Genomic DNA, 15,451 nt, shown 5'->3' with positions numbered 1-15,451 from the left:
CTCATATGACATATATGAAATACCTGTCAACTTATATGAATAAATACCTTTCCACTTATATGAAATATCTAAAGCATTCAAATTCAAAGCAACACAAAGCAGAATGGGAGTTGTCAGGGTTAGGGGAGGGGGAAACAGGAAGTTTTTCAATGGATATAGAGTTGCAGTTATGCGAAAAGAAAAATCTGTAGATACCTGCTGCATAACAATGCAGTTGACACTGAACTATACACTTCAAAGTGGTTAAGACAGTTTTAAAATAACGGATTTGAAATCAGGCCTGAATCAAAAGCTATGTTTAGCAATTATATAATCACTGCTGCCTACTTTCAATAATTTCATCTTCAGTCAAAGAACATTCCCTTTCTCTGATTTACATAGGTCCCCCTCTTCTGTATGACAGGGTAGTAAACCATTGGCTAGCATTTGCTTTGCCTGAAGCCTATCAAACACCAGAACTTTTTCTTGGAGGACTGGTACACAGTTACAATAGCAAATTCAAAATGGAGTCATCAATCCAAGAGACTGAGTGGAGAACCATACATTCGTCAGAGGAACAGGCAAGAGAGATCTGGGAGAAATAATTTTGGCTGTTTAAAAAACAAAATTCATGATGACATGACCGAAAAGTGCTTTTTCTATTAACAGAAAAAGTCTGCCATAGAAGAAGTTCGAAAGAAAAAATGTTTAATGTTATAGTTTGAAGTAAATATTTTAGAAACCATTTGGTGTCGCTTCAGGGACTCTGAAGAGCTCTGGTACCAGTCCTTTATATCTCAGCACAGAAAAAGAATTCAGCAAGAGACAAAGTGATAGATAAGAAGTGATTTATTGAAATTGGATGCTTGTGAGGCTTATGAGCAGAGCAGATGGAAAAAAGGATGCCATGCCCTGAGAGCTTACTGGGCTAGTTTTATAATTAAAGGAAAAGTGGGGAGGAAGAGCAGAACTTCGTTGTCTTTCTTGAGTAGACATCACGCTTCCATCATCAGCTTCAGCTCCAGGTTGAGCAGGGGAGTTTTCTTGTCCCTACGTGGTCAAGTTGGGTGCACAAATTACTGTTTTTTATGTGTGCGGAGAGCATGTCCTAGGGATCATTAACCTACTGAGCTCACTGGGCAGCATGTGAGTCTGATGTCACCATTGTTTTATTATTTGGGGCATATCTCTTGCTTCTGTTGCATGACTTTGTTGCTAAACAAGCCTGCTTGGTTTTGTGGTTAAGTAAACATGCTTTCTTAAGTAATTATTAACTTACAAGGGTCTCTCATACTACTTGTACTTACAATCCCCTAGTGGGATTAACTATTCAATCATCTACTTTATCCCTTTACTCCATACCTATCATCTTTTTCTCAATTTTTCTGGAGTAAAATGGAGCTAATGGTAGCTCAGTTGGTAAAGAATCTGCCTACAATGCAGGAGATCTGAGTTCGAATCCTGGGTGGGAAAGATTCCCCTGGAGAAGGGAATGCCAACCCACTCCAGTATTCTTGCCTGGAAAATCCCATGGACAAAGAAGCCTGGCAGGCTGTAGTCCATGGGGTTGCAAAGAGTCAGACAGAACTGAGTGATTAACACTTACTTAATGCTAACTATAGGCAGTATATGGCAGAGGAAGGCTTGCAGTAAAAGAAAATACTTCTGAGAATGAATTAGAATCAAACCGAGTGTGAAAAGCCATGTCTAGAAATGACAAAACTCAAAATATTTTTTATAAAAGACAAAAGGTTCTAATATTACTCAAATATAATCAAGGTGAATTGACTGTTCCAGGAAAGCAAGAACAATGAAATTATACTTGATTTTAAAATCTACATTTACAAGTGGTGTAGTGTAGGGCAAACTACCTAATCTCCCAAGCCTCAGTTTCTTTATTATAGGTTGTAGTGACTATTTGTTTGACAAACACTCATTTACTAAGGCCAGGGCTACAGTAGGTAGCCTAAGGATACAAAAGCATAGATGGTATTGTTCCTACCCTCAACTTCACATAATGTAATAAATATTATGAGGAAACCTACTGAATGTTTTCTATGTGCCAGGTACTACTATAACTGCTTGTAACTTATCAAATCGCTTAATCCTTTTCAGAACCTAAAACGTATGTACTATATACCATTTATAACAGGCACAGAGAAGTTATGTATCTTGCCTAGGAACAAACAGCCCTCAAGCTTGGAGCGGGGATATAGCTTGACAGAGGACAGGAATTTAAAAATCTATGCATGCGCAGGATGGTAGTGGAAGTTTTCCACACGGAAGGAGCAGTTTTAGTTCATCCGCTCATACAATGGGGTTAAGATAGTACCACTTTTTCGGGTTGTGCCGACCGAATAGTGTAGTTAAGAATCAGCGATGTGGTAAGCACTAAATTATTGATAAAATGAAATTATTCATTTTATTCCTTTAAATTGGTTCAGCATGGCGAATCATTAGTGTTTTCGAGGATTTAGCTACGCGTTGTAGCTTTTCAAATGGGTAATTTATACTGCTACCAACGAATTCAGGAGCTTTCCGGTTGCTTTATGTTACGATATACGATAGCGCTACTCGCTTTGATTTTTTTTTAAGTCTTTGACACTCTTACCCATTTTCTCTGTCAAGTTCTCTATCGGCCTCATTTTGTACAGCCACCTCCGTCACAAGCGAAATTCTCCGAGGAACCGCCGTGCGGCGCGAGGGCGGGAGCCTTATCCACCCACAGCCTTTACCTCGGCCCCTCGCTCGGGGCGCGAAGGCTCAAAATAGTTATCGCGAGAGGAGACATTTTTTTTTTTAACGAGAATGCCTAACCCCACCTTGCCTCTCCAGTGTCACATGACTGGCGCCTGCATCCCAGAACCAAGGTTTTTCTGATCGTCTACTGGCTGTTAACTCTGCTACAGGCTGGCCAGGGGTCCATTCCGGAAGTAAATGCTTTAACTAGCACTTCCTCCCCGGAAGCGTGTCACAACCTAGCCGTCCGGCCTTTGCGGAAGTTCGTCACGTCGCAGTTGCCCCCGCACAGCGGATGTGTGTCGCCGCTTAGGTGACGCTGAGAAGTGCTTGCAGCCGCCGCCGCTGCCTTCTGGTTGAAGCACTATGGAGGGAGAGAGGAAGAACAACAATAAACGGTGGTATTTTACTCGAGAACAACTGGAAAATAGCCCGTCTCGTCGTTTTGGCTTGGATCCAGATAAAGAACTTTCTAATCGCCAGCAGGCGGCCAATCTGCTCCAGGACATGGGCCAACGTCTTAACGTGTATCCTTGCGGCCTAGGCCTTCGGCCTTGGAGTCGGTCCCGCCCTGCTCTGCTTCCAGTCTTCAAGGTCTGTTAGACAAGAAGGGAAGAGGGTGGGCAGGGACTGAGTGTCTAGTTAGGAGAGCCTACGATGGGCAAAAGTTAAGTGTTCGTGAGAGGGAAGCGAGGCGGAGTTAATTTCCCGCTCGCTCACCCGTGCCACCAGCCTTGGTGGGAATGCGTATCCTTCCCGCTTTACATTTTAAAGTAGTAGTAGTCCCATTTCGGTGTGTTGTGATCTCCTGTTCTGGTGACTTTGAGATTCTGCTTTTGTGTTGTGCCCAAAGTGTCTAGTGGAGGTTTCACTGTTGATGGCTGCCTTCTTAAACTTAACTGTGTAAAGAGACTTTTGAGAAATTTCAGTACCTGAAGGTCTTATTAAAAGGTGGCCTAGAATTAATACCCCAGCTTTGGCTTAAAAACAATTCTTTCCACTTACTGGTTGTTTAAGACTGGTTTATAAAATGGAAAGATGCCTCTTGAATTTGATTTCTATGCCCAGCACAATATTTGGCACTTAATGTTCAAAAAGTAGTTACTGTTAAGAGTTTTACAGTATTTCAGAGGAAGAATCGATGTCAGTTTAGTTTGTAGGCATGTAGACTTACAGATCTAATGTTCTGAAAAATCTTTTATAAATACTGGGGTTTTCAGTTACTCAAAATGCTAGTGTATATTTGTTTTTCTCATATTTAAAAAATTTAGTGGTTTTTTTTTCCCCCCTTTAAGTGTTTTGGTCAGAAAACCTACTCATTTTGTAGCAGATAAAGCTGTAGAGTTTTGAAGTTGAAAGCTTTCCACTTAGGAAGTAAAAATTTGTTTTTGGGTGCAACTTCCATTTAAATGTGTTGCTGGTTGTATGTGTCTTAAGGCTGTCCTCACTTGAAAAAAGGTGTCTTTGGTGCCCATATTAAGTTTGTTTCCCAAGCACCTAGTCAGTACTGAGTTAAAAAAATTTCTTTTTGAATTCTGTTTTCGTGCATCCTAGTATTTTCCTTATTATGTGTGTATTATTGTGGTACCGTTTCATCTCTGCTCAGTCGTGTTCCACTCTTTGTGGACCCATGGACTGTAGCCTGCTAGGCTCCTCTGCCCATAAAATTTTCCAGGCAAGAAAACTGGAGAGGGGTGCTATTTCCTACGGGTAGTGGGGAGGGGGAGAATCTTCCTGACCCAGGGGTGGTTCCTGTGTCTATTGCATCTCCTGCATTGACAGGTGGTTTCTTTACCACTAGGGCCACCTGGGAAGCCCCCATCTCTGTATATCCCACATTGTTTTCTGAGGTCTTTTTAAGTAAGGCATTCAGAAATTTTCCTTTTCAAAAGAACCCTTGGACAGTGTTGGTGATAGTGTATGTTGGTGCAATCATTGTGGAAAACCAAATAGAGGTTTCTCAAAAATCTAAAAATTGAATTACTATATGACCCAGCAATTCCACACCTAGGTACATATCTGAAAAATCAAAGACACTAATTTGTAAAGATATGAGCACCCGATTGTTCATAGCAGCATTGCTTATAGTTGCCACGATAGGGTAGCAAACTGAATGTTCGTGGACAGATGAATGGGTAAAGAATAGGTGGTATATATAGACAACGGAATACTATTTAGCTATAAAAAGTATGAAGTAATGCTGTTTACAGCAATGTGACCTAGAGGTTATCATACTCAGTGAAATAAGTCAGAAAGAAAAAGACAAATATATATTATTTACATGTGGAACCTAAGGAATACAACTGGTGGAAACAAAAAGGTAGGCTCACAGATACAGAGAACAAACTAATGGTTAGCTGTGGGGAGAGGAGAGGGGGCAATGTAAGGGTGGGGGAGTGGGAGGTACAAACTACTGGGTGTGAGAGAGACTACAAGGATGTATTTTACAAAAGGAGGAATATAGCCAGTATTTTGTAGAAATTGGAAATGGAGCATAATCTTTAAAAATTGTGTTAAAAATTAAGATCAAAGTTTTTCTTTCCAGTGAATATCAAATAATTCATTAAATACCAAAGTGTTTCTGCTCCCAGGGATCACCTTATGAGAAGGTTTGGTTGCCAGAGGGAAGTAGAACTGAAAAGTTAATTGCTGGAGCTTAGAAGATGAGGAGATTAGTGAAAACATACCTAGGAGGAAATCAATCCTGAATTTTCATTAGAAGGACTGGTGCTGAAGCTGAAGCCCCAATACTTTGGTCACCTGATGTGAAGAACTGGCATTTGAAAAGACCCTGATGCTGGGAAAGATTGAAGGCAGGAGGAGAAGGGGATGAGAGAGGATGAGATGGTTGGATGGCATCACTGACTCAATGGACATGAGTGTGAGCAAGCTCCGGGAGATGGTGAAAGACAGGGAAGGCTGGTGTGCTGCAGCTCATGGGGTGGCAAAGATTGGACACAACTGAACAACAACCTAGGGGGCAGATCAGGGAGGGCTTGAGAAGATGAGATAAGCAGAAGCATACCTAGAGGACACGTCAGGGAAGGGTGTTGTAAATCAGTGTGAAGAGATACCCTGTGCTAATGGATCACCTTGGCAGGATTTTTCAGTAGACAGGTGACAGGTTTAGGTCTTAAATAGTTTTGTTTGTAGTCCTTCTTGATCCACACATACTGAGACCTTGTTTATTAATTCAGCAAGTTTATAGTGAATACCTGTTTCATATAAGGCCTTGTGGTAAGTGTCAATAGTTTGATGAAAACAGATTTGCTTTTTAATTCTGAGAGACAAGTATGATATCTTTTTTTAAAATTGAAGAATTACAATTATTGATTTCCAACATTGTGTTAGTTTCTGGTGTACAGCAAAGTGATTTAGTTATACGTATATATAAATGTTCTTTTCCATTATGGTTTTTTACAGGATATTGAATATAGTTCTCTATGGTGTTATCTCTTTGCTTATATATATATGTATATATAGTTGTTTGTATGCTAATACCAGACTCCTAATTTATCCTCTCCTGCCCTCTTTCTTCTTTGGTAACCATAGTTTGTTTTCTATGTCTGTTGAGTCTTTTTCTGTTTCATAAATAAGTTCATTTGTGTCATTTTAGGTTCCACATAGAAGGTATTTGTCTTTCTCTTTCTGACTTCACTAAGTATGATAATCTCTAGGTCCATCCTTGTTGCTACAAAGGGCATTATTTCATTCTTTTTTATGGCTAAGTGATACTCTGTTGTGTATATATACCACATCTTTATCCATTCGTCTGGCCATGGACCTTCAGGTTGTTGCCATACCTTGGCTTTTGTAAATAGTGCTGCTGTGAACATTAGGGTGCCTGTGTCTTTTTGAATTAGAAGAATTTTCTCTGAATATATGCCTAGGAGTGGGATTGCTTGATCATATGGCAACTCTGTTTTTAGTTTTTTGTGGAGCCTCCATACTGTTTTTCATAGTGGCAGCATCAGTTTACATTCCCACCAACAGGGTAGAGAATTCCCTTTCTCCACACCCCAAAGAGGTAAGTATGATTTTCATTTAAGAGCATCTACTGTGCTTGGCTGGATGGTCCTTTTGGGAGGATATAAAGATTGTTTTTTGGGGGATTGTACTGTCTGTTTTGGGACCTTAACTTGAACTTTTAGCTCACAATTGACTATCAACACTGCTATAGTATACATGCATCGATTCTACATGATTCAGTCCTTTACACAGTTCCATCGAAATGTAAGTACAATTTTTTTTATATGGTATAATTCTTTTGTGGTTAATTTCAACTTCATATTTCTTTTGTGGTTGATCTTTGCTGCTGAACTGGGGTTTGAAGTTTAGAATTTAGTGTTGATCTCCTCATATATCACACTGCTATTCTGAATCCAGCCTTTTGATTTTCCTGTTTAGTGTCTAGCTACTTGTTTAGCTTTAGTGCATTCTTAGAGTAGGTGGATTCTCTAATAAAATAGATCATTGAACACTTAGAGTTAACATTTTTGATTTGGGAGAGTAGCATTAAAGGGGAAACTATGCTTAATTTAAGTGTAACTTTTGGACTGGTTAATAATACGGGCACAGGAAAACAAGTGAATGTTAGTCATTTACATTGTCTAAAAATCTTTGAAAAGAGTCCAATCAGTGTCTGGTTGGAAGGGGAAGGTACATTATGTGATGACTGGGTGATGACTTTTTGACTTTTAAGACGAGAAATAGAAAATAATAGTAATAAAGGGATTTTTTTTTTCTGGACAGAATTGTAAATAATGCTATTTTCAGTTTTGCTACCTGAAATGGTCCTATTTAACATTATTGTAAATGACTTGGAAGCAAGTGCATAGTGATATTCCAATTGCAGGTAAGAATATATTTGTTTAATAAAATCACAAGATAATAGGGTTGAACTTGATGAACACTTCATATGGATTTATGAGTCAAATATTTCAATATTTAAGAAAAGGTTATGTTTTGAGGTAAGGTGTTTCAGACTTACCCTTAGGATAATAGGGTTTGAAATCTCTTTTTTATGCCATAGGAAAATAAATTGGGAGGCAAGATATTAGTGGACTTATGATTGGGAATAATTGTACAGGAAGCCCTTTAGATTTGTGGATTAAATATTCCCAATTTTTGTTGATTATTCAGTCATTTTGGCTGTCTCCTATCTTTACCCACTCTACCTCCTCTGATTACCAGGAACACATTCTTCTTAAGAGAGAAAAGCATTTATTGAGTCTGTCTGATAGCTCTAGAATAGAAAGTAGTGGATAAAAAATGGTATTTGAAGAGGAAGTCTATTGCTGTCTTGCCCATTCTAAAAGTTTTCTGTATTTCTTTTCTTTTATTATGGTAAAGATTTGAAATCCAAGGTGAAATACATCTCAAATCAATTTGTCCACTCTATGCATGTGTATGTGTGTATATATGTATGTGTGTGTTTGTGTGTGTATGTATGTATGGGCTTCCCTGATGGCTCAGTGGTAAGGAATCCACCTGCCAATGCAGGAGATGTGGTTTCAGTCCCTGGGTCAGGAGGATCCCCTGGAGAAGGAAATGACAACCCACTCCAGTATTCTTGCCTGGGAAATCTCATGAACAGCGGAGCCTGGCGGGCTACAGTCCGTGGGATCAGGAAAGAGTCGGACCTGATTCAGTGACTAAACAGCAACGTGTTTGGGTGTGTTTCCCCTGCTTTACCTTTTAAATTACATCTTATTTTCTATGTGTTTATCTTAGCAAGGACAGAGACTCACTTTTCTGTGTATACTCTAAAGCACCTTCAGTAAACTTATTGCTTGAATGAATGATCTGGTAACTATCCAATATAGAGATACTCTTTTGGATTTCATTATGTTTTTGAGAATCCAGTGATTCTTTAAATTTGGGTTTATTGATCCTCTTTAGAGAACTGATTTTAGGAACATTCTGGAATTAGTGGATGAAAAATATGACTCCTGTAGGATGTTAATTCTAAGGGTTTAGTTCTGGTAAGTCCAAATTCAAATTTAAGGGGATTTTGTACATCATGGCATTGATATGAAGTATGTCCTGTGAAGTGCTCATACATTTTTCCTGTTAATTTTTTTCTAATTACAAAGGTAATAAATGCTTGTGGTAAAAATTGAAACAATACAAGCATGTGTAATGTAGAAAGTAAAAGCTCCTCTGTAATCCCATCCTCCAGAAGTAACTTTTGATAAACACTTCATTGTTTTGTGCCTGTAGTACCAGCATTTATGTATTTCTATAAAAATCACTTGTTACTATACTACTCTTATGCAATTGCCTTTTATTACTTAACAGTATTTATATATTGGGCATTTCTTGTTATCTTAAATGGCCACATAGTATTTGAGTAGTTGCTATAATTTATTTTACCAGCTTTTGATTGGTGATGTTTGGGTTGTTTATAGTTTACTGTATTATAAATAATTTATATAAAATAGTCTGGTACACATGACTGTTTTATAAGTTCTTATAGATGGAATTGTGTCCAAGGGTATGCATTTAAAAGGTTTTTGTTGTATCTGTTTGCTCTACGGAAAGATTGTATCAGCATACATTGTTTCCAGCACTGTGGAAGACGGTTCTTTTCTCTCCATCCTCACTAACAACAAATACTTTTATTTCAGGAAATACTATTTGTCAAGTACTAGGGATAGACTGGTGAGCAAGACAGTGGGAGTCCTATTTTCTGAATTTACATTTCTTCAGTTAGTGAAGTTGAACTTCTTATGCCTGTTGGTCTTTGTTCTTCTTGTGAAATTGAAGAATTGACTTAAAAATTCTCTGTTGATTCTTTTTGGTCCTATTTTATTTTGATTTTCTCATCTATCAAAGCTGTGTGCCATGTGCTGCGAATACTTTCCTTGTTTTGTTGTAACTCTTTTATGGTGTTTTGGAGCCTAGAGCTCTTGCCTTTTTAAAAAAAATTTTTAAATCTTTATTGAGGTATAACATAAAGCATGGGCTTCCCTGGTGGCTCAGTAGTAAAGAATCCACCTGCCAATGCAGGAGACGTGGGTTCAATCCCTGGGTCAGGAAGATCCCCTGGAGAAGGAAATGGCAACCTATTCCAGGATTCTTGCCTGGAAAATCTCATGGACAGAGGAACGTGGCAGGCTACAGTCCATGGGGTCGCAGAAGAGTCAGAAAGGACTTGGCGACTAATCAACAATAGCAGCAACATAAAGCACTCAAGTTTGAGGTGTGTAGCACAATTGTTTTTTGCATTTTATTTATACATAACCTCCACTAAGAGCAAGATATAGTATATTTCCAATACCTTTGAAGGTGGAGAACTTACTTTTTGATTGCATAAATTGTATTCCTTTTGTGGACATGATTAAGTGACTGGTTTATTTTTACTTAAATCCTGGCATTGCATTCTTTTTTTGAGAAGAAATTCAGCCTCACTATAGTCCATGGGTTCACAAAGAGTTGGACTCGACTGAGCAACTGAACTGAATTGAATTTGTATATATACTATCTTAAATGTTTTCAAGTGGGGGAGTGTAAAAGTAAAGGTGAGCGACTTGATGTGTGTATATTTATATTGTATTTTCTAACATTTGATACACAGGTGGTGCCTTGTAATAGCTGACAAATCTGAGTGTATCTTACTCTCATTAACTGACTCTTAAAAGGTCAAGTTTAGTATTTCAAATCCTAAAAGATGATGCTGTGAAAGTGCTGCACTCAATATGTCAGCAAATTTGGAACACTCAGCAGTGGCCACAGGACTGGAAAATGTCAGTTTTCGTTCCAATCCCAAAGAAAGGCAATGCCAAAAAATGCTGAAACTTACTCATCTCAAACGCTAGTGAAGTAATGCTCAAAATTCTCCAAGCCAGGCTTCAGCAATATGTGAACCGTGAACTTCCAGATGTTCAAGCTGGTTTTAGAAAAGGCAGAGGAACCAGAGATCAAATTGCCAACATTCTTTGGATCATCGAAAAAGCAAGAGAGTTCCAGAAAAACATCTACTTCTGCTTTATTGACTATGCGGATCACGATAAACTGTGGAAAATTCTGAAAGAGATGGGCATACCAGACCACCTGACCTGCCTCTTGAGAAACCTGTATGCAGGTCAGGAAGCAACAGTTAGAACTGGACGTGGAACAACAGACTGGTTCCAAATAGGAAAAGGAGTATGTCACGGCTGTATATTGTCACCCTGTTTATTTAACTTATATGCAGAGTACATCGTGAGAAACACTGGGCTAGATGAAGCACAAGCTGGAATCAAGATTGCCGGGAGAAATACCAATAACCTCGGATATGCAGTTGACACCACCCTTATGGCAGAAAGTGAAGAATAACTGAAGAGCCTCTTGATGAAAGTGAAAGAGGAGAGTGAAAAAGTTGGCTTAAAGCTCAACATTCAGAAAACTAAGATCATGGCATCCAGTCCCATCACTTCATGGCAAATAGAGGGGGAAACAGTGGAAACGGTGGCTGACTTTATATTTTTGGACATCCAGTCCCATCATTTCATGGCAAATAGATGGGGAAACAGTGGCTGCCTTTATTTTTCTGGGCTCCAAAATCACTGCAGATGGTGATTGCAGCCATGAAATTAAAAGACGCTTACTCCTTGGAAGGCAAGTTATGACCAACCTAGACAGCATATTAAAAAGCAGAGACATTACTTTGTCAACAAAGGTCCGGCTAGTCAAGGCTGTGCTTTTTCCGGTAGTCATGTGTGGATGTGAGAGTTGGACTATAAAGAAAGTGGAGCACTGAAGAATTGATGCTTTTGAACTGTGGTGTTGGAGAAGACTCTTGATAGTCCCTTGGACTGCAAGGAGATCCAACCAGTCTATCCTAAAGGAGATCAGTCCTGGGTATTCATTGGAAGGACTGATGTTGAAGCTGAAACTCCAGTATTTTGGCTACCTGTTTCGAAGAGCTGACTCATTTGAGAAGACCCTGATGTTGGGAACGATTGAAGGCAGGAAGAGAAGGGGACGACAGAAGAGGAGATGGTTGGATGGCATCACCGACTCAATGGACATGAGTTTGGGTAAACTCCGGTAGTTGGTTATGGACAGGGAAGCCTGGCGTGCTGCGGTTCTTGGGGTCGCAGAGTCGGACACGATTGAGCAACTGAACTGAACTGAGTGGTTAAGAGGATGATCTCTTGAGTCAGAACCATCTCAATGTGGATCCTTGCTGCACTGCCTACAGCTCTTTGGCTTTGGGCAAGTTACCTTGGGCCTCAGTTTTCTCATTGGAGTCAAAAATGGTGCCTGCTTCATAGGATATAGGTGAATTAATTTGCAAAGTGCCTGCACATAGCAAGTATTAGCTGGCATTATTACTGTTCCTTTAATATGGAAAAAAATCTTACACTCTTACTTGGCATAAGAATTCCTCTGGAAACTATCTTTGATAGGAAAATACTTTGATAAACTAGCTTGGTGTATGATTCTGTGAGGAGCAATGAGGGTGTGGTTGATTGCACAAAAATTAGGTTGAAATTTATCTGTTGTAGTCTTTCACTTAACTGAGATAGTGCCTTGTTAGACATTGTTTTTATTATATATATATACATACATATATGTGTATATATATATGTTAGATTCTTTCAAGTGTTATTTTTAGACCACTGAAGGCAAAGTTGTAGGCTTAATATCTTAGTATTGCCTTGGAGTTATCTTTTTCCTTTTTCCCTTTGTCCAATCAGTTATAAAGTCCTATTAATTTCTATAATGGTACTATTCTGTTTTTCTCACCCTATAAATATGTATTTTTATCATAAAATTAAAGAGGACAAATTAAAGGAGGTAATTATTTCCCTGCAACTCTGGTCTTCAGAGATAACCCTATTAACCTTTTGGCACATATTTCCACTAGAATTTTTTTTTCTTCATGCAATTACATATATATATATGTATATATATATATATATTTTTTTTTTTTTAACTGAAAACCTATTCGTTTTCCCAAGGTGAAAACTGCTTCTCTTTTTTACTTTGTTTCTACTGCTAGTGCCTATTCTAAACTTTGTTTCCTAGTGCTTGTATTAGTAAAATTTTCTCTTAAAAAAAGTAACTTAATATATCTATCCTTTCTTCCTTTTAGTCCCATCTACAACTGGATTAATCTTTCTAGTTACTTCTTAAACTCTACATTTTTTTCCCCCAAGAAAAAAATGTTTAATGTCATTCTCTTCTTAAAAATCTTTTGTGACCTATATCGTTTTATTTATATCCTTTACTCAATGTTCTGTTCAAAATGTGCTTGATGCCCTGATTTCTCACATCTTTGTTCACACCCATTTTCCTCTGGTTTTTCTTTGTTTTGAGGTCTAGTAGAATATTTGTAGCAAGCTCCATATGCAACTGCAACAGATATAAAGGAAGAGGATTATTCTGAATTGAATTTGTGGAGAAAAATCGTTTCACAGAGTAATACAAATAAATATTAGAATGCTTATCAGTTCTACTCAATAAATAAATATTTCACTTCTATAAAATTATTTATTGTTTGTTTTGACTTCTGGTAAATTCTCTCTAGTTCATGCCATTGTCGTGTTTGATTCACTGACACATTCTTGTTAAGATTCTAGAGAAGTTCTGCTTCCTGAGATTTACCAAATCACCAGGCTATGTTTATGTCCTATTCTGATTTTTTTCTTTAGCATCTGAGTTTTTTGGCTTGATGTTTTTTTTTTGGCCTCACAGACTTGGCATGTGGTATCTTAGTTCCCCAAACAGGGATTGAACCTGGGGTCCCAGCAGTGAGAGCACTAAACTTTTGTGCTCTTCTCCATATACAAGTATAATTGAGATAATTCGCATACGATAGAATTCCTTCTTTTGATGTACGATTCACTGGTTCTTGGTATATTCAGAGTCAGCAACCATCACCATGATCTAATTTCAGAACATTTACATCACCCTAGAAAGAAACTCCTTGTACTTTAGCAGTCATTTCCATTTCTCTTTTCCCAGCCCCTGGCAACCACTAGTCTACTTGAGTCTCTAAGAACTTGCTGATTCTGGACATTTCAATTTACTCCTTGTTTTGCCCAAAGTTTTACTTTCGTTTTAGGTTTGAAGGATTTGTTAACAAAAGAAACCTCTCATTACCACAAATAAACAATTTCAATTTTTTAATAGAAGGTTATTTGACCTAATTTTAATATACAGTCATTAAAAAAACACCACAAAAACAGTAGAGAGAAGTAACAGAATTGGTCCGACAGCCTATATCCAGACTTGAACAGCACTGGCCAGTACCTTGTTAACAGCAATCTGGAGTCCCAATTGGAAGGATCCTGGGTGGTACATCTACCCCACAGGTGAGACTTCAAATAGCAACTTTGGGGTCTCCTGTTTGTAATCTCAGGCCGCAAACTGATACCATCATCAGTTTGTGTGCAAAAAAGCAGCTCTTGTGAGAATGTAACATTGTAAATATCATCTCTGCATAGTTTTTGGTGACTAATAATAAAAATAATTTTAAAAGATTACTTCAAAAAGATGCAGCTCTAGTTTTACTTTAATTTTACAATGCTGTTTGTTTTATTTTCCTGAGTCTTAAGACTTCTTAGATGGGGAGGAGGGGCAGAGGGGGTGGGAAGGTGGGGAGGAGAGGCTGGCCAGGCCCTCCGGGGCTTAGGTATTTCAAGTCCTACTCCCTTTCTTCTCTAAAGTGATCTGATGATAACAGTTGATGAGCTTGTAGGCAGGTATGTAGTCCAGGCCGTGTCTGGGCAAGGTCTGAAGTCGGTCAGAGGCCTGCTGCCCTATTTCTGAAGCCTGAACAAGACTCATCCATACTGCTTGACCTCAGAATTGTTTAGGCTGAAGAGCATAGGAATAAGGCAGAGTAACATGAACAGTCTCTTTAATTCTATAAGTCAAATAACAGTTCCAGATAGTCAGTAGAAATAAAGTGATCAAAGAAATATGAACTGGGTTAAGCAGTGCAGAAAAGAATCTTTGAGCAGTAGGGGATTTAGTAAAGAAAAAGACCCACCATGAATGAGAAGTACGTTTTTGTACATCAACTCCTACATCCATTAAGTTATTGGCAGTTAGAGTAGTAACAACAAAATGCTCTATTAAGATATGATTATGTTTGTCTATTAAATTTTGTAACTCTTTGATTCCTTGCAGAATCTTTCATAAAGGTTCTAAGGGGAAGCTAATAGTGGAAACAGAGAGAGTAGGGAATAGGATTAGAGTCCACAATATCTAAGTTCTCATGGAGGAAAAGTAATGGATGGTCCCCTTCCAATATAAATGATCAATATGTGTTAGGCATCTGCAAAAAGGGGTTCCTAACTGATACGTAAAAGTTAGTTTCTACATTACTGGTTACAATACATACAAGTTGAGGGGCTATTTAAAAAAACATAGGATTTAGGGAAGATAGTCCATTCACAATACTTGATGAAGTTCTGTAATAGGTAGGGTTCCCAAATGTGAGATGTTGATCCACTTAGCAGTCTCTTGGTAGCTTTATTCCAGTCTATCAGTAAGTGGTGCGATTATTAATGTCCAAACAATTCCCAGTAAAATGCCACAACTAATACTCTCCCCCAGATACAATAAGTAACACATGAAATTGGTGTAATCTAGCAGACAGATAAATTTTGTCCATAGAAAGTCAAAGTTAAGAAAGAACAAGCCTTGTTTGCAAGGCATTTGAAGTTATCCTGAGTTTGGGTCTGGCTCCTATTTCTCCATCTGAAGATTCCCCAACATTTTTCTTCATGTTCTT

The 15,451-nt window shown here is 38.3% G+C and overlaps 2 protein-coding genes across 3 annotated transcripts in view; one reads left to right on the top strand and one right to left on the bottom strand.

Moving 5' to 3' along the window:
* TEX49 (testis expressed 49) overlaps positions 1-2,781 on the bottom strand; it is a 40,271-nt gene extending 37,490 nt beyond the window's left edge. The window contains exon 1 of one of the 2 annotated variants that reach the window (XR_006265411.1): positions 2,591-2,781. Coding sequence is in view for 1 of the 2 variants with exons in the window: in XM_043446850.1 (XP_043302785.1) it covers positions 2,591-2,624 (34 nt within the window). In the remaining variant the exon portion in view is untranslated. The remainder of the gene's footprint in view (positions 1-2,590) is intronic. The other variant, XM_043446850.1, reaches the window with a different exon arrangement.
* A 65-nt stretch (positions 2,782-2,846) lies between these two features.
* The window catches only part of CCNT1 (cyclin T1), a 40,654-nt gene continuing 28,049 nt past the window's right edge, over positions 2,847-15,451 (top strand). The window contains exons 1-2 of the mRNA XM_043446846.1: positions 2,847-3,245; positions 6,870-6,951. Of these exons, the coding sequence (XP_043302781.1) occupies positions 3,085-3,245; positions 6,870-6,951 (243 nt within the window). The 5' untranslated portion in view covers positions 2,847-3,084. The remainder of the gene's footprint in view (positions 3,246-6,869; positions 6,952-15,451) is intronic.

Source organism: Cervus canadensis, chromosome 25 (genome assembly GCF_019320065.1).
Source record: "Cervus canadensis isolate Bull #8, Minnesota chromosome 25, ASM1932006v1, whole genome shotgun sequence".
Classification (NCBI taxonomy): Eukaryota; Metazoa; Chordata; class Mammalia; order Artiodactyla; family Cervidae; genus Cervus; species Cervus canadensis.
The sequence above is the reverse complement of the archived record's forward strand: the minus strand, read 5'-3'. Positions and strand labels throughout refer to the sequence as shown.